At 42.0% G+C, this 24,881-nt stretch overlaps 2 protein-coding genes across 6 annotated transcripts in view; one reads left to right on the top strand and one right to left on the bottom strand.

The window, feature by feature from the left end:
- Positions 1 to 10,132: 10,132 nt before the first annotated feature.
- LZIC (leucine zipper and CTNNBIP1 domain containing) lies at positions 10,133 to 22,376 on the bottom strand. Its single transcript, XM_072819714.1, is given in 9 exon segments — positions 10,133 to 13,126; positions 13,128 to 13,183; positions 14,383 to 14,464; positions 14,638 to 14,733; positions 16,886 to 16,984; positions 19,037 to 19,172; positions 20,184 to 20,335; positions 21,045 to 21,133; positions 21,799 to 22,376. Coding segments are annotated over 9 exon segments (792 nt in total). The 5' UTR covers positions 21,854 to 22,376; the 3' UTR covers positions 10,133 to 13,099.
- Positions 20,665 to 24,881, top strand: part of NMNAT1 (nicotinamide nucleotide adenylyltransferase 1) — a 30,492-nt gene continuing 26,275 nt past the window's right edge. The window contains exons 1-3 of one of the 5 annotated variants that reach the window (XM_072819711.1): positions 20,665 to 21,968; positions 22,873 to 22,996; positions 23,237 to 23,393. The gene's annotated coding sequence lies outside the window, so the exon portion shown is untranslated. The other 4 variants (XM_072819713.1, XM_072819712.1, XM_072819708.1 and 1 more) reach the window with 4 other exon arrangements.

Raw genomic sequence — 24,881 nt, 5'->3', positions numbered from 1 at the left:
TCTCTGTGTCTATCATGAATAAATAAATAAAATTTTAAAAATTTATCTTTTGCCTTGGTTCCAATATTTATCTTCCTGTTTATGTTTGGTAGAGCTCTAAGTTTTTTTTTTCTAAAGATTTTATTTATTTATTCATGAGAGACACAGGGAGAGAAAGGCAGAAACACAGTCAGAGGGAGAAGCAGGCTCCACGCAGGGTGCCCGATGTGGGACTCGATCCCAGACCCTGGGATCACGCTCTGAGCCAAAGGCAGACGCTCAACCGCTGAGCCAGCCAGGCATCCCAAGCTCTAAGTTTTCTGAGGACAGAGAGTGATAAGGGGGTGAGTGCTCAGCAGACAAGGAGTGCTACAGTCATGTGCCATCCTCCTTTGTTTCATTTTGGCAGATAACTTGTCATCTAATTTTACTTGGGAGATAGTAAGGAATTATTAAACACAATGATGAAAGCATTTTGTAGATCAGTGAATATACATATTTTGTGTCATGAGTGGGCTACGGGCAGCTGTGAACATCTGGTTCTCTGCCAACCTGTCCCCAGAGCATTGGTTTCTGCATGGGTGGATCCTCCTAAATCTCAGAACCCTGCTTGTATTGCACTTGGAAACAAGAGAAAGACATGATTATTCGTTTCTTTGGCTCAGTATTTTGATAGACCAACAAGTCTTGCATTTTGTCTGTGCAAAAGCATTCCAATCACTTAGTAAAGACAGACATAAGACTTCACTTTGGATCCAAACACTCAGCTAATAAGCCTTTAAGCATACGAGTCTGTTTATCACCTTCCCCCACCCTTGCTGGTTATCATCCAACTAAGTATAAAAAATTACCCTTCCTAAAAGCAAATAGCCTTTACTCTCTGGGAAAAAGCAATAAAACAGCTCTTTCCCCCGGCGCATTCCAACACGCTCTCTATCAGTAGGTTTTGCAATGCTCCCAGGATACTCAGGGTGAGGCTAAAGACCATTCCTGACTGGCAGTTCCCCGCCCTATTGAGGTACAGACTGCCCAGCAGTTTATTTTTGCAAACAAGTAGAAGGGCCTGTTAATATGAAATATATTAGCTTTGCTCCTACCCTGCACTGTCGTAAGAGTAGAAATTCTCAAACCTATCTGAGACCATAAAACCTCCTTTTTCAAATTCATGTTTCCTGCGAGTCTCCTTGAACCCTTTGCTGTTTGTGACACCAATGTCTGCCTTTGTGGTACTGTGACAGACACTTAGATTTTGCATTTTGGGCCAGCAAAGATTGCTCAATCTAAATGAATTTTGTGGGTTTCTCTTCTCCACATCCCCCTCCTCTCACTTTTTTCATTTCTGTTCTTCCGGGAAATTACTTCCCATCAGCAGTATTTGCCCCCAGCTGGTGAATCAGATGGGGCTCTTTTTTATAGTTAATAAACACTGAAGGCTGAGGGCAGCAAATGTACACCCTGGTGCCAGCTAATGAAGAGCATCAGATGAAAGCTTATGCAAAGGGGACAGGCATGGTGCAAATGTCCTGGGATCCAAGATTACTCACTCTTCTCCCACATGCTGCATAACAGATAGTAATGATTATTAATTATTTAAGCAAAGAACATGAGAGCCAACACAGGCAGAAAATAAAAAAAAAGGAAGCTGCACTCTGTTGAAACCATTTTAATTAGTGCAAGCAATAGAGCCAAGGGAAATAGACTGAGATACTTTGTAGCTAAATAATTTTTAAAAATTCTTTACCACTTTTTTTCCTTAAAAGAAAAGACCACTTAGCTTATACTTGTGTATGTTACTGATAAATGGGGACAGGACAGTGAAATGGCTTCCATAGCCTCCTTTCAGTGATGGCACAAGGGCAGGGCAGGGGTGCTCAGCAGGATCTTTGCAGGTGCTAGAGAATCCCCTGAGGCGATGAGTTCCAAGGCTCCCCTCGAGATGTGTCTCTCATGCTCATAAGGGGGTAAGGACATTGAAACCGGAAAGTTGAAGCTCCCTCCACCTTGATTTTGTTTCCTTTGTACTTTGGTCTGAAACCTTCATGAGATTCTCACTTCAAATTTCAAAGCTCATGTCATTCCTGGTATGTTTTAGTTTTTCTCTGTATATGTTATGATACCTAGAACAGTTTCTCTCTCCTAGATGAACTGTGACATGATTTAAAAAGCTAAGAACCTGGGGCACCTGGGTGGTTCAGTGGTTGAGTGTCTGCCTTTGGGTCACATCATGATCCCGGGGTCTTGGGATCAAGTCCTCCTTGCAGGGAGCCTGCTTCTCCCTCTGCCTCTCTCTGTGTCTCTCATGAATAAAAAAAAATAAAATAAAATAAAAATAAGTAAAAAAAAAATAAAAAAGCTAAGAACCTCAAAGCTGTGAATACAAAAGGACATGGATTTTTATTTTCAAATTCTAGGACTATCTTCACTTGCTTGAAACTTGCTTGGTGGTTCTAGTACAGTCCAAAACCTTCCCATATTGTCAGTTCCTCTGCCAATGACATTTCCTCTTTTTAAATTTTTTATTTATTAGAGAACATAAGGCGGGGGGAAGGAGCAGAGAGAGAGAGAGAGAGAGAGAAACAGATTCCCCACTGAGCAGAGAGCCTGATGTGGGGCTTGATCCTAGGACACTGAGATCATGACCTGAGGTAGAGGCAGATGCTTAATGACTGAGCCACCCAGGTGCCCCGACATTCCCTCTTATAATCAGAGTTTTCATTTCTAATACCATCACATTTAGAAATCCAACTCTCTTTATAAGCAGCCTGGCTCTATGACTAACAAGAGACTCTTTCCTTAGCAGGTGTCTTTTTTTTTTTTCTTACCTTGTTGCAATATTCAAATATTCATACTCTCTTACACCAAGTCCTTACAGGATATTTCAGTTGAATGGATTTAGATCTTCATCAACATCACATGTGACCTATTCTGTGCCCCTGACTTTTGTTCAAGCAGTCTCTATACTCAATCACTCATTCAAGAACTATTAGCAGCCTCCCAGGTGCACACCATTGCACTCAGCAGGGGATAATGCGGCAAATCAGACAAATATTTGTCCTTGCCCTCATGATGCATAAGCTGAGTTGAACAAATGAGTAATTCACCGCCACTATAGGGATCCCTGGGTGGCTCAGCATTTAGCGCCTGCCTTTGGCCCAGAGTGTAATCCTGGAGTCCCAGGATTGAGTCCCACATTGGGCTCCCTGCATGGGGCCTGCTCCCCTCTCTCTGTGTGTCTCTCATGAATAAATAAATAAAATCTTAAAAAAAAAAAAACAATTCACCGCATTATAGTTAAGTGCTAAAAGCTGAAATACAACAGGATGTGAGACCATATTATTGATAATCTAACCTTTCATTAGGGTCAAGAACTTCCTTGGCAATGTAACATTTAAGCCTTCACTTAACTAGGCATTAACTAAGCAAAGGGTGGGGAGGAGAGGTTAGCACACACAAGGACAGGTCCATGAAGAGGTCATGGGGAGAAAAGACAGCATGGTGATATCAAACAACCGAGAGAAGGCTGGGTGGCTGGAGTGCAGAGTGATGGAGAAAGAGGCCAGGCACTGATGACACAGGACTTTATAGATCATGCTAAACATTTGGTCTTTTTTTTTTTTTTAACATTTGGTCTTTATTCCAAAATAGGAACCTCTGAGAGGTTTAAACAAGGATGTGATATGGTGGGTTTGTGTCTACGGAGCGCAGTTGGTTAAGTGTCCAACTCTTTTCTTAAAAAAAGATTTTATTTATTTATTCATAAGAGACAGAGAGAGAGAGAGAGAGAGAGAGACAGACAGACATACATAGGCAGAGGGAGAAGCAGGGTTCATGCAGAGAGCCCGATGTGGAATTCCATCCCGGGACCATGGGATCACACCCTGAGCCAAAGGCAGATGGTCAACCACTGAGCCACCCAGGCGTCCCATAAGCATCCAACTCTTGATTTCGGCTCATGATCTCGGGGTCGTGATCTCAGGGTTGTGAGATTGAGACCCAAATAGGGCTCTATGCTGAGAGGAGAGCCTGCTTGAGATTCTTTCCCTCTGCCTTCCCCCTTACTCACTTACCCATGCTCTATCAAATAAATAGAGAACTATGACTTTAACTTGGAGAATGGACTAAAATAGAACAATAATGGTGTATCAGGGGTGCCTGGGTGGCTTAGAGGGTTAAGTAACTGCTTTTGGCTCAGGTCAGGATCCTGGGATCCTGGGTTCCTGGGATTGAGCCCTGCTTTGGGCTTCCTGCTCAGCAGGGGGTCTGTTTCTCCCTCTGTCCCTCCCCATCCCCCTGCTCATGCTCTCTCTCTCAAATAAATAAAATCTTTTTTAAAAATGATGTATCAGTCAATGCATTAAAAAAAACCCTCAAAACTCAATGGCAGAAACAAGCATTTATATTTTTTGCTCAGACGTCTGCCTGGTGTGGGGCCTACTTCAGGTTGTGGGTTGACCAACTCTGCCGATCTGAGCTGGGATCAGCAGGGTTTAGCAGCAAGATGGGATTAAGTCTGTTCCACATGTCTCCTCATTCTCCTTAGACCAGAGGCTACACAAGACACATTCCTTTTATGATGACAAAAATACAGGAGTGCCAAGCTGAACTGTGGATGCACATGGAAGACATCTCCAGAAGTCATATCCATAAACATTCCATTGGCCACATCCAGTCTCATGGTTAAGCCCATGAATGGTGAGTAATATTCCAACATAACAAAGTGGGTATGATCAAGGCATTTCCCATTCTGATGGAAACCAAATAAATGGTAGAGCCTATTGTTTTCCTCACCCTAAGTCACATTGCTTTAGCCCCCAAACGACTGTTTTAATTTTCCTGAAGACTTTCAGGGGTAGGGTATAAACTAGTATGTTTTTAGTCTAGAATTACTTTGATCATTCACAAAACCGGGTCCTTGACCCCAGTTTTTTCACTGGTTCTATGGATGCAAAGATGAATGATTTTTACAAGTTTCCAGAAATAAATCAGCCCCCTTTTGCACTTACTTCTCTGTAAACGTTAAGAGGAGTTTCTTCCTGTCAGGGCTGGCTCTGCCTTGCCCAGGAACTCTCCCATTTCTGCCAGTTGCTCCAAAGCTACCAATTCTACAATGGGCTCCAAATGGACAGGAGAGAAAGTCATAGTAGGCACCTAATTAATGATGGATGGGTCCGGCACAGTGCTATGTACTCTCATCAATGTTTAGATGTAATTTTGTTTTTGCATTAAAAAATAATTTATTTTTTGAGGGAAAAAGAAAATCTATTTTTTTCCCCCAAAGCCCTGATTTTCTTATCTCATATTCTTGGGCACCGCTTTAGCAGTTAGGCATGTATTCTCAGCAATTGTCCTGAGTCTTTAATAAGAAGTGAGGCTTGTTAGGGGCATCAACATTTTTGGTGGGGTTTAAGGCTGAGGGGAAAGTTCAAGTTAAGTTGGAAGTAGCCCTGGGGAGTAAAAGTGAACTATTCTTGGCTGAATTCAAGTGGAGGCAATTCACTTTAAAGAACCCAAAGGCTTTTGCAATATCTTAGGTTGACTTTAATGAGTAGTTAAGACTGAAATAGCTCCAGGCTCTAGGGGGTAGACCAAACCTATTGAGAACCTCTCCTGGGAGATAAAACGGTGCTTATATAGCTTGTACCATGAAGTAGTGTCAGCTTCTCCCATGCCTGCTAGCACCAGCTCAGCATGCGAGCATTTCTGCTCATCTTACTAATTGGTGGCTAACTACAGGCAGAACGGAAAGGGACACTTATTTCACTAATAAGTAGAAAAGCTTTCTTAGGAAAGAAAAGACAGGCTCACAGGAGGCAGGGAGTCCTCAAGCAAGCATACAGGTGACACATTGTGACTTTTAAAAACAACTTTGAGCAGGCAATTTCCATTTAATTTCTTTTTAGAGTAAGAGACACACAGAAACAGCATGCTAAACGGGCTACAGTGTCTGGAAAAGATAAAGGGACTAGTTTTAATATGCCTTCCATTTCTGCAGCTAATAACACCCTGCTGAGACAGACTATAATACACACGAATTCCCATAAACTCAGTAACATTCTTTCAGTAGAATGTCTTGGGTCATTTATTATTATAAGATCTCCTTAGCAGAACTTATATCATTAAAAGGAAATATAATAGAAAAAGAAAAAGAAATTTTTCTCACTTCCAGGAAAGGAAAAAACAAAAGTAACAAATGTAGGCTTTTCCCCACATTAGACACTTCTAGTTAATTTTATGATCTTAATTTCTTATTACATCACATATCTAGAATATGAACAGGAGCTTCTCTTAGTCAAACCAAATACAATGCCTCCATTTAATTATTATTATTTTTAAGGATTGCATTTATTTATTTGAGAAAGAGAGAGGGAGCTCAGGCAGGAGGTGCAGCAGAGGGAGGGACAGAGGGAGAAGGAGAAGCAGGCTCCCTACTGAGCAGGAAGCAGAACACACGGTTTGATCCCAGGACCCCAAGATCATGACTTGAGCCAAGGCAGATGTCTAACCGACTGAGTCACTCAGGCGCCCCTTAAAGAGTCATTCAAAAGAAAAAGAAAAGAAAAGAAAAAAGAAAGAAAAAAAGACACTAGGAGTGGCTCAGTTAGTTGAGCATCTGACCCTTGGTTTCAGCTCAGGTCATGATCTCAGGGTCCTGGGATGGAGCCCTGAGTCAGGCTCTGCTCTCAGGACAGAGTTTGCTGGAGATTCTCTCCTTCTCCCTCTGCCCCTCCCCTGACTCTCTCTCTAAATAAGTAAGTTTAAAAAAATATTTTTTTTTAAAAAAAGACTCTATCCAATATCCAAATTAGAAAATTTAATGGAAAAAAAACTTAATGGGACGCCTGGGTGGCTTAGTCAGTTAAGCATCTGACTCTTCTTCTTTTTTTTTTAAAGACTTTATTTATTTATTTATTTATTTATTTATTTATTTATTTTTGACTTTATTTGTTTATTCATGAGAGACACACACACAGAGGCAGAGACACAGGCAGAGGGAGAAGCTCCCTGCGTGGAGCCTGATGTGGGACTCAATCCTGGGACTCCCAGACCACGCCCTGAGTTGAAGGCAGACACTCAATCTCTGAGCCACCCAGGCGTCCCAAGCATCTGACTCTTGATGTCAGCTCAGGCCTTGGTCTCAGGGTTATGAGTTCAGGCACCATGTTGGGGTCAGTGCCGGCATGGAGCCTACTTAAAAAATAAATAAAAAAGAAAAGAAAATTTAACAAAAGAAACCGAAGCAATGTGTCTGGCATATATCAGTGCTCAGAAAATGTCTAAGGAAAGTAGAAATGACATCATAGTCAGAAGAGGTAGCAGATAGAAACTGTCCTTGCTCCCACATGGTAATTACTGTGAAGATTTTTCAAAATATGTTTTCTTGGGCAGCCCCGGGGGGGCCCAGCGGTTTAGCGCCGCCTTCTGCCCAGGTTGTGATTCTGAAGATCTAGGATCGAATCCCACGTCAGGCTCCCTGCATGGAGCCTGCTTTTCCCTCTGCCTGTGTCTCTGCCTCTCTCTCTGTGTGTCTCTCATGAATGAATAAATAAAATCTTAAAACAAAGTTTTCTTCTCTCCAATCTCAAATCCTAATCTTCACCAAAAAAAGCACATTTTGAGTTTTTCAAACCAAAAGGGCCTAGAGTGCACAATTTGCCCAGTGCTTCGATTGTAACAGAATTAACCTGGCATAGTCAACCTCCCACTCTGGCAAGAGCAGCACCGTGGGAGGTCGTAAGTGCCTTATGGGAGCAGACATGCCACTGGTCCAGTCAGACCCCAGAAGAGAGGCATGCACAGGAGTGAGCATGCACTCATCCCTCATTTCTCCACCAAGCTCACAAGTTAAAGACAGAGTCCACGTTTTCCTTTCTGAGGCTGGAAATAGATTTGGTATGTCTATATGTACTCCTTTATACAGAATCTTGCTCATATTTTCTTTCTTTCTTTTTTTTAAAAAGATTTTATTTATTTATTCAGAGAGAGAGAGAGAGAGAGAGAGAGCGCCAGAGACACAGGCAGAAGGAGAAGCAGGCATCATGCAGAGAGCCTGATGTGGGACTCGATCCAAGGTATCCAGGATCACGCCCTGGTCTGCAGGCGGCGCTAAACCGCAGCGCCACCGGGGCTGCCCTCTTGCTCATATTTTCTTGCAGAGGAACAATCTACTAATACTCCTAGAAGACAGAATGAAAAGAAAGGCCACAAGACTGAGGCCAAGGGACTGAGATTTTACCTGTTTGTTCCAAAAGTATAGGGGCTCCTTTCCTGAGTAAATATGACACAAAATATTTAAATAAAAGAGTATAGGGACACCCCGGTGGTGGTTCAGCGGTTAAGCATCTGCCTTCGGCTCAGGGTGTGACCGAGGGGTCCCGGGATCAAGTCCCACATCGGGCTCCCTGCATGGAGCCTGCTTCTCCGTCTGCCTATGTCTCTGCCTCTCTCTCTCTGTCTCTCATGAATAAATTAATAAAATCTTTAAAAAGTATAAGCTCAGCACTTTATAAACCAAATCTAAATTATTTTTTAAAAGATTTTACTTATTTAGAGAAAGAGAGCATGAACAGGCGGAGGGGTAGGAGAGGGAGAAGCAGACTCCCCGCTGAGTAGGGAGCCTGATGTGGGCTCGATCCCAGGACTCTGGGATGGTGATCTGAGCCAAAGGCAGATGCTTAACCTACTGAGCCACCCAGGTACCCCAAGGCAAGATCATAGTCAAATCACAGGGTTTAGGCAATTGGTTATAATCTGATTTAGGCCAAATACTTGCCTTTTACCTAATTACCTACCTCTTTGATTACTTGTGCAGATAACTGCCTCAGTTTCAACCTGGCCTGATTTATGAGTATTGGAGGAGTGATGCTAGGCCTGAAGGAACCAGGTTTTCACACAAACCATAAATAGATAGATAAATAAATAAATAAATAAAACCCTTAAACTCCTCTAATAGGAAAGAAGAGCCCCGCATGACAATTTAGCATTAACAAAGAATAGTACCTGAACTACTCACGTTTTAAACATACGTAATCGAGGTAACTTAAGCACTTAAATCATGTATTGAAATTATGACTGTAACACAAAGTTAGAGGTTCTTGTGGGAAGGCTTCCAAAGTTCCCCAGATTGCCAGAAATTAGAGGCAGAGGATCTGTGGCTGCTGCATTTATCTTAGAAAGAATCCTTACCTACATTATCTTTCTCTTTACTCAACAATCACCACAAAACCCAAAGCTGGTGACTCTCCTTCACCTTTACAGAAAATAATTTTTTACTTTAGTTGTTTTTAATTGCAGTCCATTGTCTGGGAGCATAACAAATGTGGTCTTCCCAGAGGAAAACAATCAAGCACTATGAAGCTTCCAAAGGGCAGCCCAGCAGCCACAAACTTCCCGGGTCCTTGGCGTGGACCGCAGACACTCCGCTGTGAGCTCAAGAACGTGGCCAATGGCGAGCCCTGTTTCAGGAGGCTTTCAGCAGCTTAGTGTCGTCTCTTTGCTGCTAGAATGGCAGTATGGCGGGGAAAGGGTCTTCAGAAAGAAAGTGTTAGGGTATTAAAAGACTACACTCTAGGGGAATATCTAGAAGAGCCTTATTTTTAACCTGCTTCTTGCAACTTAAAGAAAATATTAAATACAAAAAAAAATATATTAAATACTAGTTAACCCAGTTTCTAACTCTTTAATTCCAGGGCCAAACAGACTGGAAGCAATTAAGGCTTGTTCTTGGGGGTCTGTGCGAATGCTGACAGTTTTAATTTACATATTAATGCTGAAAAACATTTTGAGAGGCAAAGAAGAGCATTCTTAGTAATGAATAGAGTAAGGGGGGTCGGGGGTGGAGGAAGGAACAGGAAAGTGGTTGAAATGGTCTGGGTTTATTTTTTCTGTAATAATTTCAAACTATCCATCATTCACTGTAATAAGATACCATCCAGTGGTAGACTTGTACAGTCTCTTATTTTGCCTAAGATGACCGTTCTTTGGCTGACTTGTCTTCAAAAAAGGCCTAACAATCAAAGTTAATGATCTATCTGTCTCAACTCCAACTCTTTCCTGGGGACAGCTCATTCCACAGCTTGGTTTCCTCCTCTACCACCCACCTAGCATACCTCTCTTACCAACTCACAGGAAAAAATAAAGCACTGAAACACAGAAATTGTTTTACTTTTTAAAAGACTTTATTTTTAAGTAATGTATATATGTAGTGTGGGACTTGAACTTACATCCCCGAGATCAAGAGTTGCACACTCTAAAGACTGAGCCAGCTAGGTGCCCCTAAAAATTGTTGTATTATTAAATTACTAACTTTCATTAAACAGCCCAGTTATACATTTGCTTCTGCTTCAATCCGTCTTTGAAAAATGCAGGAATTCTCATTAAAATATTAGCTTGACCTAAGGATATCAAAAAGTTAGCTGCCTTGCATTAGTTATTGGAGTCTGAAACCTCTCAAGAAGTGTAAAAAACTAGAAGATTAAATATAGTAAAATATGAACAGGAAACATAGTTTGCAAATCATTTAATAAATGTAAATGTACAGAATTTTCAAATTATTCACTTTTCAATTTATTTTTGAGTTATACCAAATTTGTGGAACAAAATACATCATATGGCCATTGAAAGCACTGTTAAATGGTAGATTAGCTCCAAAACTTCTTTCTGCATTAAGGGTGAGAAGGGAAACCACAGAAATCCTATGTGGTAGGTAGGTCGTACCCACTTATCTGCATTGAACAGAAGAGGAAAATGAGGCTCAAAAGATTAAGTAACCTACCAAAGGTCAGATGGCCATAAATGACAGGGTCTTGCTAGGCACTGCAAACTTTGCAACTTTTTTTTTAACTTTGCAACTTTTAAAGGAAGATTAATTTTAAGTTGATACTAATCATTACTTACAAAATGAACACACTAACATGATTAATGACAAAATATTTCACTGATGTTAGTCTTATAGAAAGTCTTATAGAAAGGGAAACCAAAATTAAGGACTCCAGATTCATTTAGGCTCCTTTCAAATACCAAATATTCCTAATTTTCTTTATCCTACCAAATATTAATTTTCTTTATACTACTACTAGAGGAGAAGGGGAAATTTTGTTATGGCTTAAAAACAAAACAAAAATTCCCCCAAAACACACATACATACAGCAATACCATTTCTAGGTATATACCCAAAAGAGCTGAAAACAGGTATTTAAACAAATACACAAATGTTCATAGCAGTACTATTTGCAATAACAAAAACAGTGGGAAAAAACAATGTTCAAGAGATAAGTGGATAAGCACAAGGTGGTATCCATACAAGGAAATATTTTCTCCATTAAATGGAATAATGGCATGTGCTACAACTTAGATTAACCTTGAAAATATGATGTCAAGTGAAAGAAGCCAGACACAAAAGGTCACATACTGTATGATGCCATTGGGATGAAATATTCAGAATTGGTAAATCTAGAGATAGAAAGCAGATTAGTGGTTGCTGGAGGGCTAGGATGAGAAGGGCATGGGGAGTGACTGCTTAATGGGCATGGGGTTCCCTTTGGAGTGGTAAAAATGTTTTGGAATGAGATGGTGATGGTTGCACAACATTTGTGAAAGTACTAAACATTTCTGAATTGTATACTTTAAAATGGTGAATTTGATGTTAAGTAAGTTTCACCTTGATTCAGAAAAAAAAAAATTTGCAGAATAGGGGTGCCTGCCTGGCAGGCTTAGTCAGAGGAGCATGCAACTCTTAATCTTGGGATCATGAGTTCAAACTCCATACTAAGTGTAGAGATTACTTAAACAAACAAACAAAAATGAAGAATAATGAAATAATGATGATTGACCATAAAGTCCTAGGTGAATTGTAGGTCATTTGCTTTTTCTTGGTTCATTACAATTTCAATGAGTCTTTGACCATGGTAAACCAATATATAAAAAGTTACCCATTAAAAGTTCCAAATAAGGCATTAATGAAGCTGAGGTCCCTAATCTGTCCAGTTGGCAGAGCACCTAGTAGAGTTTACAGTATACAAGAAGCTTTAAAAATGTTTTTAATTTGTATAAAGTGCAAAGAAAAAGAAAACTGAGAAATACATGAAAAAACATAGTGGCCAGAGCCTAGAATATAAGCTAACATACATATGCATGAGGATATCTATATATTTGAGCATGCAGAGAAACATAAACACTCAAGAGTATGCTTTTCCTCATAACTTATTTTGGGTTTCTCCAAAAACTGAAGAGTAAATAATAGTTTACAGTCCCCACCCTCTGAGTTTCAGCAAAGAGGTCACACACAGGGAGGGCCTCTAGCTGCCACTTTCAATTGCTTTCCTGGTGAAACAACAGCGGGAAGTTACGTTACTCCAGGAGACTCTCAACAGGGCTCCCATTGTTCCAAGCTCAAAACTCAGAGATACAATGGGCCCCATTCATACCGAGGCCTTACAGGCTAGGGAATGGTCCCTTAGTGACAACTTTCTGTTGGGACATCGAATTTTCATAAACACAGACTTGCCCAAATATGTGTTAATTGGTTTTTAAAGACAGCACAAAATACAGAAATAAAATTCAACAGACCCTAAGCTGAGAGTCAGGACACCCAGGTCTATCACCAGCTCTGTCTTGGATGTGACTTTAAGCAAGTCAACTTGCTCTTTCTGAGCCTCAATTTCCTTGTTTATAAAATGAAAACGATTTCTAAGATCACTTAGAACTCTAAAATTCTATGCCCGCTCATGAGGTCTATTGATGTTGGTACACTATTCAATCCAATAAGTAGGGACAAATTATCAACAGAGAAGAATCATTAGTTCACATCTTTTCATTTACTATCAGCACTTAAAAACAAGGAAGCTTAATAAAAACAGGCAGAGGAACCGTTTACTGTTCTCTCTCTCAAACACACCGCTATAATGAATAGGGTCCAAAGGGTCCCTCATCCCAGGAAGTCTAGGATGACTCAGGCAGGCAGCCCTACACAAAGCACAATGATGAAGGGTATAACCAGAAGACACAAGTATGTTTTTCTGTCACCTTTTCTTAGGTTATCAGTGCATTTCAAGAATCTCTTTTGATTTCTTTGAAGTGATTCAAAATCCCTAGAAGACAAACGCCATTTATAGCAAGAATGTGATCAATGTCCCAAGCTCCACACCATGTCATTTTTTTGTTTTTTCAACCTCAAAACTTGCCAATGCAAGAACTTTGTCTCCAGAGCCTAAGGAGAAAGACACATAATAAACAAAAGGTTATTTCAAATACATTTACAGTTCTAGGTAACGAGGGGAAAATCTATCCCATAGGTACTGAAATAGAAAATACGGACTCCTGGGTGGCTCAGCAGTTTAGAGCCTGCCTTCAGCCCAGGGCATGATCCTGGAGTCTCAGGATGGAGTCCCACATCCGGCTCCCTGCATGGAGCCTGTTTCTCCCTCTGCCTATGTCTCTGCCTCTCTCTCTCTCTGTGTCTCTCATGAATAAATAAATAAAATCTTTAAAAAGAAAAGAAAATTAGCTTCTATTATTAGAGCATTACCCCTAAACCTTCCTAGTGCCAATTCCCAATTTCCTTTCCCCAGCCCAAACATCTCACATACACTCACATACACGGGGTGATTTATTGCTTACAAATCCTTACTCTAGGGACGCCTGGGTGGCTCAGTGGTTGAGCATCTGCCTTGGGCTCAGGGCATGATTCCCTGTCCGAGGATCAAGTCTCGGATCAAGTCAAGCATTGGGCTCCCTGCGGGGAGCCCGCTTCTCCCTCTGCCTGTGTCTCTGCCTCTTTCTGTGTCTCTCATGAATAAACAAATAAATAAATATTAAAAACAAAACAAATCCTTACTCTAGCTTTCTTTTCTTTTCCTTTCTTTCTTTCTTTCTTTCTTTCTTTCTTTCTTTCTTTCTTTCTTTCTTTCTTTCTTTCAAGATTTTATTTATTTATTCGTGAGAGACACAAGGAGAGAGAGAGAGAGAGAGAGAGGCAGAGACACAGGCAGAGGGAGAAGCAGGCTCCATGCAGGGAGCTCGACGTGGGACTTGATCCCGGGTCTCCAGGATCACACTCTGGACTGAAGGTGGCACTAAACCGCTGAGCCACCGGGGCTGCCCGTTACTCTAGCTTTAAATGTGAAATAGAATATATAAAATTTTAGAGTAATTTGTTTTTATATATACATTTATATTTAGTTGACAAATATTTTTAAATGTTAATATCTTAGTAATATATTAATTTAATTATCATTAATATAGTAATATATTAACTTAATTATTTTTAATCAAAAAGTATTAGGAAATAAACTCAATAACATACTTCTGGTTTTACCTCCAAACTCAAGAAAAGGCCATCCTATTATCTCACTCATAGGTGAGATAGAGCAATGCATGCTCAGCTTTCAGAAATACAAGGGTACTCACCAAGGTCTGTAGAGACTTTCTCAAATTGACTGAGTATAGCACCTGCATTTGCTGACAAGAAGGCCTCATCATCTGCAGTCAGCTAAACAAAACAAAACAAGGCTCAAGGGAGTGGATTTAAATGTTCATAAGTGGTCCTAAGAAACACCATTAAGAATGTCTCAGGACTACAAGCTGGATCACAGATCAAGAAGTTCAGTACAAAATTCATTATACCTTTTCTTTATCTCTAATATATTAAATTAAATAGAGTACCTTCTCTCCAAGTTTCCTGAGAGCTGTTAGTATCTCCACTTTCTGCTGAGTATACAGGCCTCTTTCCAGCTTTCCTACCATGAGATCTCTATCCATCTGAAATGGATGAATGCAAAGGATATGGTACTTAAGTTAAAAACATTCTGCTCATAAAATCCAGCTTTTGAGATCTACTACGACGACTTCTTTTTTTTAAAAGTAATCTCTACAACCAACATGGGGCTCAAACTCACAACTCTAAGATCAAGAGTTGCATACTCTTCTGACCAAGTCAGCCAGATGTCCCCAGATCTACTACTTCTTTTCTTTTTAAAGATTTATTCAACTAGGTGGGGGAGGTGCAGAGAGAAAGAATCTTCAAGCAGACTCTCTACTGAGCAGACTTTATCTCATGAACCATGAGATCGTGACCTGAGCTGAAACTAAGTGACAGATGCTTAAAGACTGAACCACACAGGCACCCCCAGATCTACTACTTCTTTAAAAAGTTCCTCTAGCTGATTAATATAGAGAACTATAGAAACAATTCAAGGCAAACATGCCAGCAATGCAATTATACAGCTCCAATAAATATGTTTTCTTTTAAGATTTTTTTTTAATTTTTTAATTTTTATTTTTTTTAAGATTTTATTTTTTAAGTAATCTCTACACACCCAGTGTGGGGCTCAAACTCACAACCTTGAAAATAAGAATTGCATGTGCCACTGACTGAGCTAGCCAGGTGTCCCTCAGTTCTAATAAAGCTTAATGCTAATCATAACCACTGTCTTGATTATAAACTCTATTGCAGAATGGGAGGCCAATAGCTTCCTTTAGAGAGAAGCTAGCCTCTAAGAACTCATTCCCTTACACTCAAGTGTGGTCTACAGGCTTGAATGAGGTAACTGGTATCAGGTCTCTAGGAATGTTGGCTATATTTCATCTCTACCATTAGAAACACTTATAGCATGTACTATGCCTAGGTGCTAGTTCACGTACTTGATATATATTACACATATATACATACATAGTATGTATTGTATACATATTATACATAGTATGAATACATAGTATGTATTGTATACATATTACTTCATTTACTCTTCATAGCAACCATAAGAAATAGGGATTATCAATATCACCTTTTCACACATGGGGAACTGAGACACAAAGAAGTTGAATAAGATAACTTATCCAACTTCAGTAATAATAATATTTGTTAAAAAGATTTTTGTATTAAAACAATTAAAAATAACTTCCCCAAGATCACAGGCCTCCACAGTGGAGCAGGGATACAAATCCTGCCAGTCTGACCCAAGTTCATGCTCTCAACCACTATCCACTGGACTACCAGTGGTGGCAAATAACTTGTTAATGCCTTAATTATATTCAAGTCTATAAACAGATTTTCTCAAGTATCAGGTTTATAGAAATGTTTGAAATTCTTAGATAACAAAAGTCACATGTGCAGAAAGCAATGCCGTGAATGGATTCTAGATGGTATTTCATCTCAGGGCTCCAGAAGTATATGGTAAACCTTAAAGGTGGGGTCCATGTAGAAGCAGTTTAAACTGACATATGCTATTAAACCTCTATATTCATTAACAATAATAATTGCTCAAAAGACTAATTTTGTCAGAAAACGGTGGGTTGTGGCTCTAAAATTAACTGATCAGGGGCCCCTGCCTGCACGATTAAGGGTCCAACACTTGGTTTTGGCTTCAGTCATGATCTCAGGGTCATGAGATCAAGCCCTGCACTGTTGGGCTTGGAGCTCAGAGGAGTCTGCTAAAGTTTCTCTCTCCCTCTCCCTCTGCCGCTCCTCACACATTCTCTCTTTCTCTCTCTAATAAATAAATAAATCTTTTAAAAAAATCAACTGATCAATCCTTTCGGTAACGGCTATTTTTTCAGAGCAGTTTTAGGTTCACAGTAAATTGTGTAAATGGTACAAAGATTTCCCATATATCCTTCATCCCCCCCCCCCCCCGCCCCGCACAGCCTCTCCATCATAAACATCCCCCAGTGGTGCATTTCTTACAACAGATGAACCTACCCTGACACATCATAATCCCCCAATTCCACAGTCTACACATTAGGGTTCACTCTTAGTGGTGTTGTACATTCTCAACTGATCAATTTTTTTTTTATTTTTTTTTTATTTTTTTTTTTTAATGATCAATTTTTAAACTTCAGAGTAACATAATGAAATTTGGGAGCTGAGAAAAGAAATACACACAGCAATTAAATCAATTTAAAGAAACTTTACCTCTGCTAACCTTGTCCGAAGCTGACCTGGTTGTTTCTTTGCAAATAACCTGATGACCTCTGGAGTTTTAAAGGCCTGGCTGATAGCTGCCTGGATAGCCTAGAATACAAGAAGGTAGAAACTGAGCAAAGGGATCCCTGGGTGGCACAGCGGTTTGGCGCCTGCCTTTGGCCCAGGGCATGATCCTGGAGACCCGGGATCGAATCCCACATCGGGCTCCCGGTGTATGGAGCCTGCTTCTCCCTCTGCCTGTGTCTCTGCCTCTCTCTCTCTCTCTGTGACTATCATAAGTAAATTAAAAAAAAATAAATAAATAAAAAAATAAAAAAAAAAAGAAACTGAGCAAAATACTCCAAAGATTCAGATATTATGATAATTGATTGATGGGTCTTCAATTACAAATAGGTCTTCCTTGGTCATCAAACACTGTTATAATCTTAGTTTCCACAAAAGCAAAAATGAACTATTGGGACTTCATCAAGATAAAAAGCTTCTGCACAGCAAAGGAAAGAATCAACAGGGGATCCCTGGGTGGCTCAGCGGTTTAGCGCCAGCCTTTGACTCAGGACGTGATCCTGGAGGCCTGGGATCGGGTCCCACATCGGGCTCCCTGCATGGAGCCTGCTTCTCCCTCTGCCTGTGTGTCTGCCTCTCTCTCTCTGTGTTTCTCATGAATAAATAAAATCTTAAAAAAAAAAAAAAAAAAAAAGGAAAGAATCAACAAAACTAGAAGGCTGGGACACCTGGGTGCCTGAGCAGCTGAGCTTTTGCCTTCGGCTTGGGATGTGATCCCAGAGTTCTGGGATCGAGTTCTGCATCAGGCTCCTGTATGGAGCCTGCTTCTCCCTCTGCGTCTCTCATGAATAAATGAATAAATTTAAAAAAAAACCCAGAAGGCTGCCTATGGAACGGTAGATATTTGCAAACTACATACCGATGATTAGGGTTAGTGTCCAAAATCTACAAAGAACTTATCAAACTCAACACCCAAAACCAAGTAACCCAGTTAAGAAATGGCTGAGGACATGATTAGACACATTTCCACATTTCCAAAGAAGACATCCAGACAGCTAACAGACACATGAAAAGATGCTCAATAGCACTCATATCAGGGACATATAAATCAAAACCACAATGAGATACTGTCTCACACATGTCAGAATGGCTAAAATTAACAACACAAGAAACAATAGATGTTGGCAAGGATGTGGAGAAAGGGGAACCCTGCTGCACTGTTGGTAGGAATGGAAACTGGTCCAGCCACTCTGGAGAATAGTATGGAAGTTCCTCAAAATGTTAAAAATAGAACTACCCTATGATCTAGCAATTGCAATACTAGGTATTTACCCAAAGGACACAAAATACAGATTTGCGGGGGTACACGTAACCCGATATGTAGAGCAGCATTAGCAACAATAGCCAAACTATGGAGAGAGCCCAAATATCCACCGACTGATGAATGAAAAAAGGATTTGGTATCTATGTATGTATATGTGTGTGTAAATACACACACACACACACACACATACACACACTGGAGTATTACTCAGCTATCAAAAAGAATGAAATCTTGCCATTTGCAACGATGTGGATGGAGCTAGAGTATATTATGCTAAGTGAAATAAGTTAGAGAAAGACAAATACCACGTGATTTTACTCATGCAGAATTTAAGAAAGAAAACAGATGAACATATGGGAAGGGGGAAAAGAAAAAAAAGAGAGAGGCAAACAAGCCATGACTCTTTTTTTTTTTTTTTTTGAGACTCTTAATAATAGAGAACAAACTGAGGGTTGATGGGGGAGGAGGACGGGCTAGCTGGGTGATGGATATTAAGGAGGGCACTTATGATGAGCGCTGGGTGTTGTCTGTAAGTGTTAATTACTGAATTCTATTCCAGAAACCAATACTGCACTGTATGTTAACTATCTAATAGTTAAATTTAAAAAAAATAGTGTCCATTTGCTATTTATATGCATGTTACTGGAGCCAAATACATAACTAAATGAAGATCTGGAAGCCTATGCTGCTTTATCCATAAGTAGACACTTATCTAGAAGTCAAACCCAAAAACAAAGTTTCTTTTCTATCTTAAATATAAAAAAAAGAGAGAAAAACCACTTGTGTCACCAGTGTAAGTGAATTATGCTTACCAGTTGCATTCCACTTAGCTCATCCACCAAAGTCATGTTTCCAGACATAATTTTCTTCAGTGAATCATTAAATTCACTTAGTTGCTCCAGAGTTTCCTTTTTGGTTTCCTCATATTCATCTGCATCAAGTTCCTCTCTGAAGTACAGTGAGCGTAATATAGAAAAACACAAGAGTTCCAAGTGAAAAAAGCAATCTTAATATTTGTAGCCTAAGACTTTTGATACATATATTTACAAAAAGTATCTTGGGGGACAAGGCTGAAAGGAAATAACAAAATGATAATAATGGATGTGTTCAGATGTTAGTAGTATGGGCGTTTTCCTGCCATGTGGTTACTTTGATAATTAAACACTTTTCTTTTACCAAAATGAGGCACATTTAACAAACCACATAATAACTTCCTTTTAAGCAGTCTATGAATCAATGCATAACCTTGGGCAAGATACCTAACACAGCCAAGCCTCAGTTTCTTGATCTATAAGCCACAGATAATGATAGTACCTACCTCCTAGGGTTGCTATGAGCATTACATGAACTCTGGAAGGTCCTTGACAAACAACAGGTACTTGACAAAATAGCTGTTACTTTTATCATCACTAACAGTAGGTAAAATTTTGTGTACCGTGAAATACAACAGCAACGTAGTACCTGTCATATGAGTAAGAGGCTATTTTTATTCACTAACTGAACAAGCCATTTTTTTTGAACAAGCCATTTATTAAACATTTCCTACAAATAATGACAGCTACCATTTATTGAGCACCTACTCAAGGCCAAGCCTTGTTTGGCCTCTTCATTTGAAATACCTACAACAACCTTTCAAAGTTGTTAAAAAAGGCAATGAGCAGTTTTGGTCCGTTGAACATTTAAGGCTGAAAATACACTAGAAGTTCAAGTATATACCAGGCAGGGCTATTTTATGTACTGAAGACAAGGTAGGTGTTACTATTTCTACTTCACACTCAAGGAAATGGAAACTAAAAGGTTTACCTTTATGACTCCAAAGCTCACACTGAGTTTATTTCTCCAACAGACAAAGCACTATAGGGGAAACCAAAATCACACATGGGCTTGCACCCACAGCTTGTAATCTAGCTGCAGAAAAAAGCCACTTGACAGCAGAGAGGCATTCAGTTATGCTATTACCTGCATTCCTCCAGATCTTGTAATTGCTGCATTAGTCTATCCAATTGTTCTTCTAAATTCTGCTTTAATTTGCTTGTCTCTGTCTTTCCTCTGGAAGCCATTTTGATCTCTAAGTAGAACAACAAGCCCACATACAGTATATATTTGGTTATCTGAAATGATTCAACAAACCAGTGTGATTTAAAACGGGCTATACTCTTTCTGAGCTATAGGTGTGGGAAAGATGGTTGTGCAAAGAGAATTTCATTTTACATATAAATGTTTAAACTAAAAAAAAAAAAAAAGTTTAAACTCATATACTAGTAACATCCCAACAAAAAGCCTGGCAGTCTTCCTAAGTGACTTTACAAGTTAATCAGAAATCTTCACGATTAGTCCATTTTACTTTAAACAAATTTGAATGTTGAAAAAAGTTTTATACAGAAACAGATCAAATGCTTTACCAAGAGACTCATTAAAAGATTCGTTTTCATTCTTTTTTGTTTTTTTAAGGTTTTATTTATTCATTCGTGAGATACAGAGAGAGGCAGAGACACAGACAGAGGGAGAGGCAGGCTCCCTGCAGGGAGCCCGATGTGGGACTCGATCTTGGGTCTCCAGGATCAGGCCCTGGGTCAGAGGCAGACGGTAAACCGCTGCGCCACCCAGGGATCCCGGTTAAACTATTTTAAATGCATTTCTGGGCTGTTGGACACTTTGAAAGCCTTGACTTGGTGCTGTCCGTTAGGTGAAATTTATTCCAGAAAGATTAACTCGCTGGCACCACCTAGTATCCAATAAAGGCGGTGCACCTTTGGCAGAAACTGCCGAAAGGACCCTCAAAAACCGGAACCGGACTGGGAGATCCTCCTTCATGCTCACCTGGTCTCTCAGTGCTTTGAACTCTGCAGGCTGTCGACCCGCCCCAAAGTGCATAAACCTCCCGCTGCTGAAGGTCCAAGAGTCATGAGCTTGAGCAAAGCGAAATCGTTCATCAGGACTTACTAGAGGCTCAAAGTCCAAACCACGGGGAGGTGGAGCTAGCTGGGGAGTCGGAAACCATTAGCAGGTAGTTTCCTTTACTCCGCAGGCACTAGTCTAAAGCGGTCCAGGTAACTTCCACGGGGGCAGCCCCGCCCCGGAAGCACACCCTCCTCTTCTGGGGGAGAGGGGAGCCGGGCCAGGAGGGAGGGGAGCCGTCTTCCCCGCGACTGCGCCTTGGGCAGCCTTTCTGGGGTGTCCCTGAGGATAACCCCGCACCCCCAGGTGGCTGGAGGGCAAAGCCAGGAGCACCGACACGACCAGGGCGAAGGGCACACGTTTTCCCGCCTGGACCCGAGCGGCTACGGACCTCAGCCATCCCGGCGCGCCGCAGGCAGGGGCGGCTCCGGCCACCGCCCCAAAGCCCCCAGACCCCGTCTCCACCCGGGAACTCGGGGCTCCCGCACTGGGGGGCTGCGGCCGCCGGGCTCGATTAGGCCCCGGCTGCCACCAGAGGTCGCCACGAGCCCCCGCCCCCGAAACTCCTCCGGACCTCCGGGACCAGAACCCGGACAACCTCCTGGGGCCCTCGGGGTCCCCGCCCCACCGGGCCACGGCCCGGTGCCGGGACTTCGGAGGCAGGGGCCCCGCCTACCTGAGGGTCCCGGCCTGGCGGACGCTCGCAGTAGGAACACTTCCGGCGGACGCATGCACTTCCGGCCTCCGGGAGCCAATGAGGGTGCGGCCACGGGTGTTGCTCAGTCTGGCGTCCGTGCTGCGCGGCGTCTCTCCGGGAGGATTCGGGCGGGTGGGCCCCAGGACCTGGTAAGCCCCCTGCAGGCCGGAGCCCCTGAGAGACCTGGCTCTGGGGAGTCGGCGCAGGTCCCTTCCTCGCAGGCTTGGGGGACTCCGAGATGGTGGCGTCTTTGAGGGGCAGATAGCGGTCCTCGAGGCAAGGTCATAGGTTTAGGACAAGGAGTCCCGCGCCTCCAGTCTTTCCATCCTTCTGGGGAGCCCACATCTTCGGTAGTTTCTCTTTCGAACAGGTGACTCACCCTGGAAAATGGGAAAAGATCCCTTTCCAGAGGCCCCTGGAGCGTGGCGGAGGTGGGCGGGGACGGAGGAGGAAGTGTTCCGTCCCGAAGGACTTCTCTTTCCCTCCTCTTTCCTCGGAAATCCGTCTTTGCAAATCCGTAGAGACGGGGTTTGGCGCTCACGCCCCTGAGGGCACCGCCGGCCGTTGGGCAGCTTGGAAAGTTACCGGGAAACTGGGCGGAAACGCTCCCCTCGCCAGCGGCCCCCGAGTCCCAGGTCCCCGAGGTCGAAGTTCCCCGAGTCCGAGGTCCCCCGAGTCCCAGGTCCCCAGACGTCGTGGGGCTGGCTAGTTGGGCTCGTTCTCTTTCAGCCCCCGACTCCTCCAGACTTCCTTCCAACTAAAGTTCCCAGGGAAGTCGACCACAATGAATTACTTCCCCAGTTCTGATGCTTGGGTTTCTCGTTTTTCTCTATTTTTTTAAAGATTTTAAAATTATTATTATTATTATTATTATTATTATTATTCGTTAGCACAAGCTGGAGGACGGGCAGAGGAAGAGAACGAAGCAGACTCCCTACTGAGCAGGGAACCCCATGTGGGGCTCGATCCTGGGACTTGGGGATCATGACCTCAGCCAAAGGCAGAGGCTTCACCCACCAACCCATTCAGGCACCCCCCTGTGTTGTTTTTCAGAGTTAGAGTTGTGCTGTGAAACCCTGGTTCTGGCCCAGCACCGAGAAGCCTTTGCTGTGGTGGGAATGGTTCCAGTGACCCACCTTGCACAACACTTCAGGTCCACAGAATTTCCTTTGTGAAAGTAAGTGACTGCTGTGCTACTGTCATCAGGTCTCGTTTTTGATAACGGTAAATACGTGTGGACACATCCAGGCTTTCAGTAACGCAGATCTCTCAGGGACAGACAGGGTCAGTGCCAAAGCAAAGCACACTGAAAAAAAATATGCTTCTTTGCTTTAGCATTTGAAGAACTTGCTAAACAAACGTTCTCTCATTGTGTACTTCCCCTAATTTTGGTTATGACAGTATGTGTTCTCTTCAGGCATTTGTGTGCGATCATCAGAGCTGTGCTGACCCAGGCGTTCTGTTTGCCTGCTCTTCTTTCTTCGTGACTTAGTCTGATTCGGCACTTCTCTGCTTAGAGTGTTCCCTGGATTCTTGTCTAGAGTTCAAGGATAATGAAAAAGTATTCCCAGTGTGTAAGTAAGAGAAATTGGCTTGGGTTCTGGTTCTCAAACAAACACAGAATCTAGGCTTTGGAGGAGGGTGAGGAAGGAAGAGAAGACACTGGAAAAAGAGGAATAACATGTTATATAGGTAGTCACTGGAGAGAGAGCATTGGGGGAAATAACTTCAGAGCTGGGTGGGAATCATAACTGGGAAACCAGAAATACTGGAGCAGTTTGGGACATTTAACACTTTTTTTTTTTTTTTTTTTTAAGATTTATTTATTGGATCCCTGGGTGGCTCAGCAGTTTAGTGCCTGCCTTCAGCCCAGGGCGTGATCCTGGGGTCCTAGGATTGAGTCCTACATAGGGCTCCCTCCGTGGAGCCTGCTTCTCCCTCGGCCTGTGTCTCTGCTTCTCTCTGTCTCTCTCTGTGTCTCTCATGAATAAATAAATACAATCTTAAAAAAAAAAAAGATTTATTTATTGGAGAGAGAGAACATGAGCAGGAGGGGCAGAGGGAGAGGGAGAGAGAAACTCAAGCAGCCTTCATGCCAAGCGTGGAGTCTATGGGGCTCAATCCCACGACTCTAAGATCACAACCTGAGCTGAAACCAAGAGTTGGACACTTAACCGACTGAACCACCCAGGCGCCCTGGAGTTTAGGACATTTTAACTTGGACTTGGGATGGGAGCCCAGAGAGTGCAAGTTGCTCCAACTAGGTAGGGAAAATGCTGGGACAGATAAAGCTTGAGTGGTTAACTGGAAGGACATTAGCCTGAGGCACGGAGGTGGCTCAGTCAGTTGAGAGGCCGACTCTTGATTTCGGCTCAGGTCATGATCTCAGGGTTGTGAGATGGACCCTGTGTTGGGCTCCACACTTAACTTGGAATCAATTCGAGATCCTCTCCCTCTGCCCCAACCCACACATGCATGTGCACTCTCCCTCCCTCCCTTCTGCCCTCTCTGTCTCTGAAATAAGTAAATAAAATAAATCCAAAAAAAAAAAAAAGAAAGAAAGAAAAAAAGAAAGGGGCTCTTGGGTGGCTCAGTCTGTTAAGCATCTGCTTTTGGCCCAGGTCATGAACACAAGTTCCTGGGATTGAGCCCTGCATTAGGCTCCCTGCTCAGCGGAGAGTCTGTTTCTCTCTCTCCTCCTCTACCCCTCTCACTCTTGTACTCCTGCTCTCTCTCAAGTAAGTAAATAAAATCTTAAAAAAAAAAAAAAAAAAAAGAAGCCAAAGGAGCCAAAGGCTCTCCAAACATGTGGATCTCTTTCAAATGTCTACCAATAGATAGTTTGTACCATTGTAAGTCTTATGTCATGGTTAAAGCATGAATTTTTAGAGTGAAGGTTGTTACACAAACTGTGAGATCTTGAGCAAGTTAAGCAGCCTCTTTTAGCTTTTGTTTTCTCATGTTTGTTTAAAAAGGATGGTAGGAGCACCTGGCTGGCTCAGTGAGGAAGACATGCAACTCTTGATCTTACGGTTTTGAGTTCGAGCCCCATGTTGTGTATA

This window comes from Canis lupus, chromosome 3 (genome assembly GCF_048164855.1).
Source record: "Canis lupus baileyi chromosome 3, mCanLup2.hap1, whole genome shotgun sequence".
NCBI lineage: Eukaryota > Metazoa > Chordata > Mammalia > Carnivora > Canidae > Canis > Canis lupus.
This window is presented reverse-complemented; position numbering and strand designations above follow the sequence as displayed.